The 12,803-nt window shown below is 37.0% G+C and overlaps 2 protein-coding genes across 2 annotated transcripts; both read right to left on the bottom strand.

Annotated features, from left to right (window-relative positions):
- Positions 1–2,106: 2,106 nt before the first annotated feature.
- On the bottom strand, positions 2,107–2,879 carry LOC145633072 (uncharacterized). The gene is made up of 2 exons (XM_081685367.1): positions 2,652–2,879; positions 2,107–2,607 (listed from the first exon to the last, which is right to left on the bottom strand). The coding sequence occupies exons 1-2, from the start codon at positions 2,877–2,879 to the stop codon at positions 2,107–2,109; spliced, it is 729 nt and encodes a 242-aa protein (XP_081541493.1).
- A 785-nt stretch (positions 2,880–3,664) lies between these two features.
- On the bottom strand, positions 3,665–11,812 carry LOC145630938 (UBP1-associated protein 2A-like). The gene is made up of 6 exons (XM_081683061.1): positions 11,553–11,812; positions 7,490–7,610; positions 7,190–7,333; positions 5,734–5,930; positions 5,570–5,645; positions 3,665–4,603 (listed from the first exon to the last, which is right to left on the bottom strand). The coding sequence occupies exons 1-6, from the start codon at positions 11,681–11,683 to the stop codon at positions 4,244–4,246; spliced, it is 1,029 nt and encodes a 342-aa protein (XP_081539187.1). The 5' UTR covers positions 11,684–11,812; the 3' UTR covers positions 3,665–4,243.
- Between the last annotated feature and the right edge of the window lie 991 nt (positions 11,813–12,803).

Below are 12,803 nucleotides of genomic sequence, written 5' to 3'. Positions count from 1 at the left end.
AGAGTAGTAGAACGTGTTTCTAAGTTAGGGTTGTTAGGGTCATAAGGAGGCCTAGGGTTCACCAGACTACCGTCTGGATTTCTGGCCGCGTGACGATCGTACGTCTGCATCGTTCTTGCCATGTTCGACTGCAGGGACAGAAGAATGGGTGGAAGTGAGTTGGTACGCACTAGAAATGGACCCACTCCACGAAGGAGACAACTCGTCTCCGTCCACTCTAGACTACTCAGTCCCAGGCGAACGGCCGACCTCATGAGGAGAAACGGACGAAGCCGAGTGTTGAGCCAGATTTTAAATGAAGAATAAAGAAATAAAAAATGCAAGGAAAAGAAAACAGGCGGCCTACCTCTGTACGTGTAGAAAACTTGAAAGTCTTGAAGGTTGACCGGAAAACTCAAAGAATGTGCCCGGAAAACTCAAACGCACGGCGGAGCTCTTGAAAATTCAAGGAAAATGGCACTTTCTCTCTCTAGAAGCTCTGACTTCTCTCTAGAAAATGCAAAGTTCCAAAGTGTGAAAATGAGGTCAAACCTCTTGTATATATAGGCCAAATTTATGGGGGTAGGACGGTAAATTCATCTTTCCAGCCTAACAAAATTGAACGGTTATAATTTGAAAATTTAACCTAGAATTTGAAGGGGAAAAGAGCAACGCTGTTAGAATAGGCGAAAAAGAAGACGACCTAATAAACGGCACGTCCAAAAATAAGCTGACGGAGCTAAAGCTCCCTCCGCGATGGCAAGACGGCCGCAACTCCCAAAAGCGAGACGGCCTACCGTTGTCCGCGCCATTTGTATAGATAGGCGTTCACTCTAAATTATCAGGCGGACAAAAATCTGTCAAAACCCTAATACACTTGTACGCCCCAAGGCTATTCGAAATCAGAGGAGTCGGCCTGTAAGCGTACGAGCCACCCCCTCTGAGGGGCAAATGTTGAGGGTAAAAATACCCCATATACGTGGACCAGTCCCGTAGTGACACGTGGCCCAGTTATAGGGTGACACGTGTCACCACAGGAAGATGCCACACATTCAGCTCAAGAGCACCCAAAGTTTCAGGCCAATCTCATAGCGACACGTGGCCCAGTTAGAGGGTGACACGTGTCGTCACGAGAAGATGCCCCGTGTTTAGGGCATATCAATCAATCAATCAATCAAAGCCTTAATCCCAAAAGTGGGGTCGGCTAACATGAACCAAATTTGATTATTCCGTGTAGTCATCAACATAAATCTTTCTCCTCCATCCCTTACGATCCAAAACTTCATCCTCACGTAAATCCATGCACTTCATATCCTTCCTCACTCCTTCCAACCAAGTCATCTTTGGTCTCCCTCTTCCTCGTTTAATCCCTCCATGGTCCCACTCTTCCACTCTTCGCACCGGTGCACCCTCGGGTCTCCGTCTTACATGTCCAAACCAACGCAGACGATTTTCCCTTAGTTTATCTACAATGCCCGCCACACCTACTTTCTTGCGAATAACCTCATTTCTGATTCTATCTCTTAAAGTGTTTCCACACATCCACCTTAACATGCGCATTTCCGTAACCTCCATCTTTTTAATATGCTCTTTCTTAGAAGCCCAACATTCTGTACCATAGAGCAACACGCAAAAAGAGGCCTAACAACGTCAGGGCCCAAATCCCGAGAGATATCAATGAAAGCCGCAAATCGGCGCCCCCAAAGTAGCACGTGGCATTCACTGATTGCGCAGCCAATCACGTCACGCAATTCTAGGGCACAAACCCTAGAAATGGGCACGAGTCCCACCCCTATAAATACCCCAATCATTTATGACGGGAGGGGTGGATTAAGACATTACAACAAAAGAGCATTAAATAGCTCCAACTTCTCTCTACTTTATCTCTCTAGCCTTTTTCGTTCCGATCACTAACTTGATCGTCGGAGGCGAATATTATGACAACCGGAATATTCGTTGTTTTGCAGGTTGGACCGTCTTGTTGCTAGGAGAGCGTGACCAGTATCCAAGGAAATCCAAAAAACACCTGAAACACTTCAGCATTTCTTCCAATTGTTGTGGTGTAATTTGTCCTGTTCCTTGACTGTTACTACTCTGAACATTTGCTGCCATTCTACCTCCTCTTCCTTATCTTCCACCTCTATTCCACCGTCCACCTCTTCCACCTCTATTGGTGTAGGTGTTTGTGTAAGATGCTACAGTCACGTCTTCGTTCTTTGCTTTTTCTTCCTTGTTTCCTTTTCCAATCCCTGGTGGAAAACCAATCACATACCAGCATTTCTTTCTCAGGTGTCCTGCCTTTCCACACACAGTACATTTTCCTATATTTCCTTCATTTCCCTTGCTATACATTGCAGAAGACTCTCCTTCCTCTTTTACTAGTTTCAGCAAGTCTCTTTGTGATTCCTCTTGCTGAATGGCACTACATGCTTCTTCAGTTGTAGGAAGAGGTGACTGCATAAGAAGTTGGCTTCTCTGAGCACTATAGGTTTCATCTAGACCATTCAGAAATTGGAACAGCCTTTGTTCTTCTTGCTGAACCTGAAGAGCTCTGGTGAAAGCACTGATTTCTTCAGTCAGGATGGTTATAGGAGGATAGTCATCCAGAGCCTCCAGTTCATCACTGATCTCTTAATCGATTCAGAGACATTTGTAATTATCCATGAGATTACCATGTTATTACATGTATCCCAAGCTTCTTGCTTTACACCATCAGTATCATCTCTCTTCACTGTACCAGTCACAAAGCCTAGTTTTCTCTTGGAAGCAAGAGCTATTTCAAATGACCTTTTCCATGGTCTGTAATTACTAGGCCCTTCTAGTTTTTGCACACTTATAGAGTTACTACCTTCTGATGGGTGTAAATACAGAGGACTATTTAGTTCTATTTTTGTTGACATTGTAAAAGATTCAAACTTTAACGGTAAAGGCTAATAAAGATTGTATTTTTCAAACTTTTAGCTTCTACAATCTAGCATACAATTTTTTGAATGCTTCTAATTCATTACAGTAAAAAAAGATTCAACATATATATGAAAAACGAACAACCTGGCTCTGATACCATGAAAACATTTGTGATTAATGATGTTGTAAGAATAGCAAATCAACATTCCAGCAACAATCAATCATCATTCTTTCATTCATTCTCATTTGTGATTTTTGTTCTGTGTACAAGAAAACAGCTGCATCAGCTTTTTATATGAGGATGCACCCATTAAATTTTGTGCTCTCTCATTTAACCTAGGACACCTCAGACACACTAGAAGTTTCTTACAAAAGGACAAAACTGCACCTAACCAAATCACATGATCTTAGGAGAATAATTTGTTACTGCCGCTTGCTCTGTCATTTCATATTTTATCCTTCATTCTCAACATTTTATGATATCAGGAGTTTATTTCTAACATGATTAAGTGTCAAAGTGTCATCAGTTTAACCTTTAATATAATCTGTAATAATGTAACATATGCTTTGGTTTCAATGATTTGATGATAAATAGATTGTTTGTTTGTAATTACTATTGCCATTATCTGACCAATCCCTATTTGCTATTTGCATCCTTAGCACCATTGCACCTATCAGTTATGTTCTGCCACAATCCCACAACAACTTATCAGTCTCAGAGGTAAGAATTTGTCCCTTTTATAATTAATCCCAAAAAAAAATAAAAAATAAAAAATAAAAATTACTGCAACATATAGTCTGTTCTAATTAAGAAAAAAATAAAACAAGAAAATGCCCCTTTTATAATGCTTTCACTATTACACTCAATTGTTGGACCACAAATTCAGAAACATGGAGCATCTTCAACACTATGCTAGATTGCAAAATTAAATATTAAAAAAAAAAAAAAAAAAACTTTTAACTCTTCCCCTAGACGTCTAACTAATAATAGTACAAGATACAGTATAATCTAGGATTCTAACCTATAAGGAAAGCCCTCAAAACTCCCCACTATATTCTTTAAATCGCAATTATTACCGATGCTTCAATTAGCAAAAGGCATTTATACTCTGATTGAATCAAAATTATAACTTACTGCCTATAGATACAGAAGCGAACATACTGAAGAAGTTGAGAAGAGCAGATGATAGATGCAGAAATCCTCAATTTGGCTCAAGCATATACCAGACTGTAGAGAAAGCACAGAGATGTTCAAAGCTTGAATACCACACCGCAGCTGTATTGGCTCAAGCATATACCAGACTGGAGAGAAAGCACGGAGATGTTCAAAGCTTGAATACCACACTGCAGCTGTATTTGATCATTGTTTCCCCATGTAATATGGATAGCCCTGCATGCCAACGGGCATAGAAGGTGGCATTCCATATGTGTCTTTCATGGGTGGTGGTGCATAAGAAATCTGGGATGGTGGTGGTCCTTGAGGATACGGCCCTGGTGCCATTGCAGGTGGAGGTGCAGCAGCTGCTGGAGGACTAGCATAAGAGACCGGTGGGTATGATGGCATGTGTGGAGGGTAACTGTATCCAAGCGGTGCCTGTGGTTTCCCATGCTGTGGGTACCCACCTGCTGTAGGAGGGACCATAGGAGCTGCTGATGAGGGATATTGGTTTGCAGTTGTTTTGTTCTTTGTATCAGCATACTTCACTGTAATGTTCCGGCCCTGCATATAGCACAGAATATCATATTGATTTCTAGCAAGAAAGAATTCAACATTGACTGAAGCACAATAGGGTTTGATGCTGCTCAAGTCAAATACATATCAACTAAAGTCACCTATTACTGCAATAAAATTCTAATTAACAAAGGTAATTAATGACGATGGAGTTCTCAACAAGTAATGAGTAATTCTTGGGCAAGACAGTCTCACAATAACTTATTGTAACAAGTCATGTAGCACCGAGAAACAGATAAAGCCCCCTTAGGTCTCATTATACTAGTTTTTGCCAAAAGCAATTAACAGTTGATTGCCACTGATTCTCTCTAAAGTGCTAATAAGTAATAACTATACACAATACTTGTGACTTGTCAGTTGAAAAAAGATGGAGATAAAGGGGTTAAAAATTTCATATACTGAAAGAAATCAATACAAACAAAAGCTTCTTTAGGAAACAGAACCCAAAGAGAAGGAAAAGTAATTTTGTACTGCAGTGATGATAGTAAGGTGCCACTTTTCTTGACATAGTCCGGTGAGACATATGCAAGATTGCAACCTAACTCCTACATCCTTTCTTTCCAGTGAGCAATTCAACAACAAAGAAGTACAAATTTCTATTCCTGTAAGTTCATGCTTCATGCAATATTACTAAATTAAAAACATGGTTGCACAAATTTAAGGGAACAGACAGAAAGAGAAAGGCTTGGTGACTGTTGAGGCTGCTGAGCTAAAAGCAAAAGAAATTTAATTGACATTATCTTATATCCATGAACGAGAAGGTGTTCAAAGGGCAAGTCCAGAATAATGTAGTAAAGCCTTCAGCTTAGAAAAATAAGTGAAATGCTTATGCAATAATGCTACTACAGCACTGTGGTTTCAGCTAATAACACCTCTCACTGGAAGATCGTGCATTTAGATTTTAGAGCATAGAAGCAAACATAGAAAGACATGAAACTTTCAGATATCAATTACCCCTAGAGTTCTCTCAGGGTCATCAAGGGCCTTCTTCGCAGAATCGACTGTCTTGTATGTCACAAACCCAAAACCACTGCAAAAGAAAAAAAAATGATCAGAGACATAAGAAACTGAAGCCTGCACAAAAGTAATTAAGAACAAAAAATTTAAATGAAGAATACCGAGACTTGTTTGTATCTTTGTCATACGCAACTGAACCTTCATCTATCTCACCATGCCTGCTGAAAAAACTGAGCAACATCTCAGTAGTGGTTTCTGGTGACAAACCTCCTATATAAAGTTTCCGCTGTGCTTGATCAGGTGCGGTGCTAGCACTGCTTAAGCCTTCACAAGCAAGGTTGCAGACAGTCAAGCGGCCCTGAAGTAATGACAAGCAGGAGAGCAAATGAAAGACTGAAATCATACAAATATATATCATCTCCAGTGAGTCCAGTCTCCACAAGACACAACTTTTAAGAAATCAGCAAAATTGGACTTTTTCAACAAGTCTTGTGTTTTAAACAAAGTAATCAACTCCCAACCAAATGAATGAATCCTTGAGGCCCTTGGGGTAATTTTGATAATCTTTACATGCCAGTGGAAAATACAACCGGGGCAAGATATTAAGTTATGTAGTCTCTTAATAAAATTTTATATGGTCAAGTAAACTTAAAGAGCAGGACCTATGGCAGAAGCAACCCAACTTCGAAAATGACAAGGGAAATCATCAATACATGATACATAAAATTTCTTCCATTCTTAATCAAAAGCAAAAAATATTTTTTGCAGGCTCCTATGCGAACTTTGGCCATAAATACTTGACTTATGTATAATTTAAAATTACATATAAAATAATTGATATTAGAAAACACACATTGAAATAAATCTAAAAAACTCTCACATGAATTATAAAAAGTATTAAATTTGTAAAAATATACAATCAGAGTCTGTAAAGTTTGGCCACCAAAAAACATATATTGTTATACAAAATGGAACAGAGAAAGTAAATATTATATCTCAGAGCTTGAAAACAATTTCCTGAAGGTGGGTCTTTCAAAGTTCCAGTAGATGTTTATATAAAAGAAGCTAAGAAAATGTATTCCAACACATATCATCAAAAGAATATTACCATAACTCCAACACCACCAAACACATTATCACCAAGAAAGTAATCTTTTAAGGTTATTGCAAGAATTTATAATAGACCCCCTATTATTCACACATACTCGAGGAAGAAGCCAGCAACAATCAAGAACTAACCACAAGTGTCAAGTTGTTGAATCAGTTGTTAGGTGGTTACCGCAAATTAAAGGGATTCTGTTATGAACTTATGTTGAAGAGTAAGTGGCATTGTGGCAAGGAGTAGGAGTATAAATAGGGGAAGGCTTGTAATAATAAGGGAGTATATTGGATAAAGTACTGAGTGGAAACACAGGAATCACACCCTCGAAGTGCGATGATATTAGCTTGTATTGATTAATTTCAGTGATTAGATATACAGTGCAAGCCTACCCAATTAATCTTGCGTTCGGTCTTATTTTCCTAAATAGTGCATTAGTTTCATTAATTAACGACAAAAAAAAAAAAAAAAAAAAAAAAAACCAAAAACAGAATCTGAGTTGTAGCAGTTGTACTCACATCAATTAATTTGCTAGATGCCTTTAGAGCATCCTGAGCTGACTCCATATTTTTGTAAGTAATAAAGCCATAACCGCGAGATTTGCCGGTTGCTTTGTCAGTGATCACAGCTCCTTCCTCAATATCTCCATGAACTGCAAATGCCTGAAAAGGAGAATTTTGAGCTTTACAAGCAACAGAACTAAATCAAAGGGAAATGGTACCTAAAAGCATTAATTCAAATGTTTCAATTCACCCAAACATGTAACTATCACCCATCATGACACGCAAAACTGATCAGCAATCATACAACGCACTCACATCACACAAGGTTTCTGATGTAGTATTCCATGCCAAGCCACGAACAAATAGCTTTCTGTGAACAGGATCAGCACTTGCAAGATTCATAATTTCTCCTGCAACTGGAGAATATTTGGATCCTCTTCACGCCACACATGCAGGCAAACACACATGCACAAAGTCAATTTATTACACACAACTATAAGCGTAGATGTTCTACCATCACTGGCACAGACAAATTAATTTTGGATTTGCTTGATCAGACTTATTGACATAGATTCACAATTTATAAAATGATATGCATTAAGAGAATGAATTGAACAAGGAACCTATAGGCTGATACTGGTGCAATGTGTACCAAAAAAATACTCCTTGATCCATGCTAGAAAATAAATTTTAAAAAAAAGAGGGGGGGGGGGGGGGGGGGGTGGGGGGGGGGTGGGGAGCAGTAAATGGATCTAGGAAATAAGGTGGGCAATGACATAAATTGAGTCAATTCTCAAGCAGTAACTCAATACAACAAATCAATATATACAGTGTATTAAAACTCAATGGTAAGGATTGTAATCTTGCCATTTGTCGCCGATCTCGCCACGTGTTGCCATATCACCTACTATTACTATTCATAAATCAATGTTTTCTCATACAAATTTATAATTTATTAGCATTAATATTTGAACCCATAACCTCGTATTCATTAAAATTAAACTTTAACTAACCATCACTACAATGACATCTTATGATGATAAAATTGTATTAAAAAGAGTTATTCATGTTCATAAATTCTAGAATTTTAATTGTGAACTTATATGTGTTTATTTTAACAACAGTGTGATTAAAAATTAATTTCATTTCTTTCAGTTACTCAACCATAATTCATATAGGTTATAGTTAATTAAAATATATAACCCAAAAATGCAAAGCAATTTTAAAGGTTTTTTCTTTTTAACCACAAATATGTTTACTCGAAGGTATATATTATGATAGCTGAATAATAAAAAAAATCTCTTTAACAAAAAAAACAACAACCTGATACATTATAACATTTAGGTTGATGCATATTAAATAATGAATTTTAATGTTCAATTATTTTTAAAATATTTAACAAATGATATTTATTTTATAAAACTACCACTATATTTCACTTTATTTTGTTATAATTTTTTATATATAAACAATGACCTGGGGCCAAAAACTGTTAGTTCAAGATATCAATCATCCACCTATTCTCTAAAACAATTATATGCATGCCCACCCTTAATATGTTAAAAGCCTATACAACCTCATAAAAGCACCTATGTAAGGGATTGAACATTCGAGGCATGCAAACTTGAAAATCCTTCATATGTCTTTGCATTATTTGATCACATTCCATAATAAGTATCAAATAAAACTAATTAATTCCAGAAATGAAAACCTATGTCAGATTGTTAGGGAGAAACTACACTTCATAATGAATATCCATTCTAAAAAGAGAAAATATATACTACGTATATTTTTTGTGTTTATCAAAGCTCACAAAAAAGAAAGATCAAGCCAGTTTTCCTCTTAAAGTCTCCATTGAGGAGCCAGACTCTTGAGTTTTAACTTCCATGGCTGACCCCACCCAACAAACGTAATCATATAAATCAATAAACTTTGCGAATCAAAATCATCAGCCATGTCTGAGAGTTCTCTACATACACTTGCATAGATCAAAGCACGTCAATTGTTTCTATACTACTCCTTAGTATCTCTACCAGGATTTGAAGAAATTTAATAAAATGACAAATAGCTCAAACTACATAGGCAGTATCAAGCCTGGTGGCTGGTATATAAGCACACATAATGTTGTAGATAGTTGATGCAAGCAAAAATTGCTTCATTCAAATTTTGTCTCTCGCTTTTACTATAGAGAGAATGGGAATTTAAGCTGTAATGGCTTACAAAAGGAAAATTATTTAACATTTTCAACCACATCAAATCTAAAGCAGATTTACGTGTTTTATGAGAGCCATTGCACTATGCCCTCTCTATCTCAATATACATCCATCAATAATATCTTCATTATACAGGTAAAATCTCTAATTGCACAAAATTTTCCATTGTTGTCTTTAAATTATCTATCTTCAAGTATGATGACCAACAGACATATCATCCATAGCGCAAAGATACAACCACATCACTTAGGTGTTGGGCCATATCGTAAAGGAAAATCATTTAGTTAAGTGCAGTGTTTTTCAAAAATCCAAAATCTTGTTTGAATCACATGTTGCAACCCCATATCACCTTGCACTGAATGTAACATCCGTGTTTCACTCAAAAGTTACTTGTGAGATTCCCCATGTATCCCCAAAAATGGCTTTCAGCCTCTACTAGTCTACACTAGCTATTATAATAGCTTACAGGTATTATTAATTCCTAGAATACATTGCAAGTAATACGCACCACAACAACAATGACACAATCAGCACGTCATTTCCGTTTTACCATGACCGTTCCTGGGGTTGCGACCTAAACCATGTGTTTGAACCATGATACAATCCAAAATAATGAAGTATTCATTGCTATATATCTAAGTGAATTTAAATGATCAATATTTTACTATATACAACCACACTTGACGTTATAAGATGCAAATATCTTATTACTAGTAAGATGTAACCAAAATTCATATGCCTTGAGATCATATTAACTTCTCGACAACCTACCAAAAAGAAATTTCTTGTCTTTTATCTAAACTTCCTTAATCTACTCCACATAGATTTAATATTCAAGGTCACCCCGAACTATGTAACGTTCATGCCAACCTAATGAAAATGAAAATTCAACGTATCAACTAATTTAATGATAACACAAATTGAAGGCTTCTTCACCATAAGTGGCAAATACCTTAAAAGTCAATGCCCTCTCTAAGACTTCTTGACCAAAAGTGACAAATAACTCAAATTGGAGGCTTCTTTGCCAAAAGTGACAAATACTAGGTTAAGAATTATTCCCTTGAATGCTAATCTACATGCACATAAATTCTTCAAGACTTCCAACCACAATTCACTCTATAAGATGCATACATTTTAATCCATGTCTTGAGACCATATTAACTTCTCAACAACCTACTATCAAGAAATTTCTTGTCTTAATCCACTCCACAAGCATAATTATCACGCATGGGTCCTTATCTCTTGTTGCATGGCTTCATACCACTTCTTGTGATGCTCATTTCATTTAACATAACATCTTAGCCAACTTTTGCTCACAGCCTCATCTATAATCATAATATTACTAATTTTTTTTTTGCATGTGATCTTAAATACACAATCAACAACGGTATTGCTAGCAACGAAATCTTAATTACAATTTAAAGCAAGTATATTTCCGATTGCTGAAAATTGGGAAGATCGGAAAGACAATTGAGAACAAAAGGAACCAAATCATAACAAAAAAGAATGACATTTTATATATGGGTCTTGACAGCTAACCCTACTATCCCATTATAGATAACTGACTTCGAAAAATCGGGCTTGCACTTAAAAAGCTTTGACATGATCAAGATGAGAGCTTAAAGTGTTACATACACCCCAACATTACAATGCTCGTTAGTTATAGAACCAAATTCACCATTTTACGACACTGATTAAACCAACATATGATATACACATAATAAGCCTCAGACCAACTTTAAAGATATACTACTGGTTAAACCATGAAACACTGAAACCCTAATTATTTAAAAGCTTAGAACCTTAAAGCTTATATGTATCAACATATTACAGTGTGCCCCTTAACATTCAATCTTTTCACAGCCCAAAAAAAACCAATAAAATTATACAATTAAGTTTGGGCGTCAAATGTCAACTAGCTTAATTGGTAAAGGCTTCGGGATAGAAGTACCCAAGCCGAAAGCAAATTCCATCTACATCAACATATATATGGCTCTTTATACAAAAACAAAAACCCAATACAACAACTTAAACCTATACAATTCATATTCAATGAAACAAGAAATAACACCAAACAAAACCCATTAAAATGAATAAAATTAATAGCATAAATCAGTATCTCATAACAAAAAGAAATTATAAAAATTAAGTAAAAAGAGTCTTACAACTTAGCAAGGAGATCAACCAACTGGGGTTTAGCAAGCGGTTCAAGCAAAGAACGAAGCTTTTCACCAGAAGCAGGAGAAATTTGACCATTTTCAACATCATCAAGCTTTCTCTTCTTCATGTCCTCCATCTTCTTCGCACGGCAAAGCTCTGCTTGTCTCGCTGAAGTCGGCGGCAGAGCGTGAATTTGGGGATAGTGAAGGAGAATGTGTAGTTTATTCCAGAGTTTGGCAGAAATTGGCTGTGACACAATCGATGTATTCTTGTGAAATTGTGTAACATTAAAATTAAAATTAAGACCCTTTTTGTTGGGCCTCGTTTGAAATATACTGCTATACCTATTGGGCTATAAACCAGTAATGGCTCGGCTAAGCGCGAGCCAGACGCAGCCAGGCATGAGCCATGAAGGTGTGGAGTGCATCGAGGCTAAGGTTAAAGGGGAAGTGGCAATGTGGCATCACATAACGCGGAGTACAACGGGCATGCTCCTTAGGCTTATTTTTGTTATGATTTCAACCCAATTTGCTAAGTCTTTTTATGGACTTTGATATAATATACGATAGATATTCTAGTTATTCTGTTATAGTAGGAGATATATTTTGTGAATATTTGTAAATATCTTTTGAGTTTCCTAACGTGATTAGGACTCCCGATTGTATCCCTATATATATTAATTAATGAAAAACACTCCAATCTGAGGAGTTTACAGTATCCAACCTGGTATCACAGCTTTAGGTTACGATCTAGCTTCCGCAAATTTTTATTAATTTTTTTTTCTGCCATCTTTGTCCTCTTTTCACGGAAATTCCTTCCTTAGTGCACTTGCAGGCTCTTTTCCACCGCCATTAATTGATTACTTAATCAATTAATTCCTTTTCTCAATACTTTTCTATTGTTTTAAGTTTTTTTTGGTGCGTCTAGCTTCTCACTGCCACTAATACCATGGGCAAAGATGACGAAACACCATCATCCTCTTCTTCTTCTGATTATCACCCTGCTTTAGGTGTCAATAACATCAAGAATGCTTTTTGTTTTGGGTATTTTAGTCCCTCGGGAGAGTTACAACACGAAAACTGATCCGGCGTGAGTTGTACCTGCAAAACAAACGGAGACCCCAGGTGGTTGGAGCTCCGCCTCCGACGGTCAAGTTAGTAACTTGAAAAGGAATAAAGAGAACGAAAATTTAAGTGGGTATCTGCTTGGATTCCAAGCTCAGGTTTTTCTCCGATGTGAGAGAATGCGGGTGTAAT

The sequence above is a fragment of the Chenopodium album genome, chromosome 5 (assembly GCF_948465745.1).
Source record: "Chenopodium album chromosome 5, dcCheAlbu1.1, whole genome shotgun sequence".
NCBI lineage: Eukaryota > Viridiplantae > Streptophyta > Magnoliopsida > Caryophyllales > Amaranthaceae > Chenopodium > Chenopodium album.
Note: the sequence above shows the minus strand (reverse complement) of the source record. Positions and strands in the feature narration are given on the sequence as shown.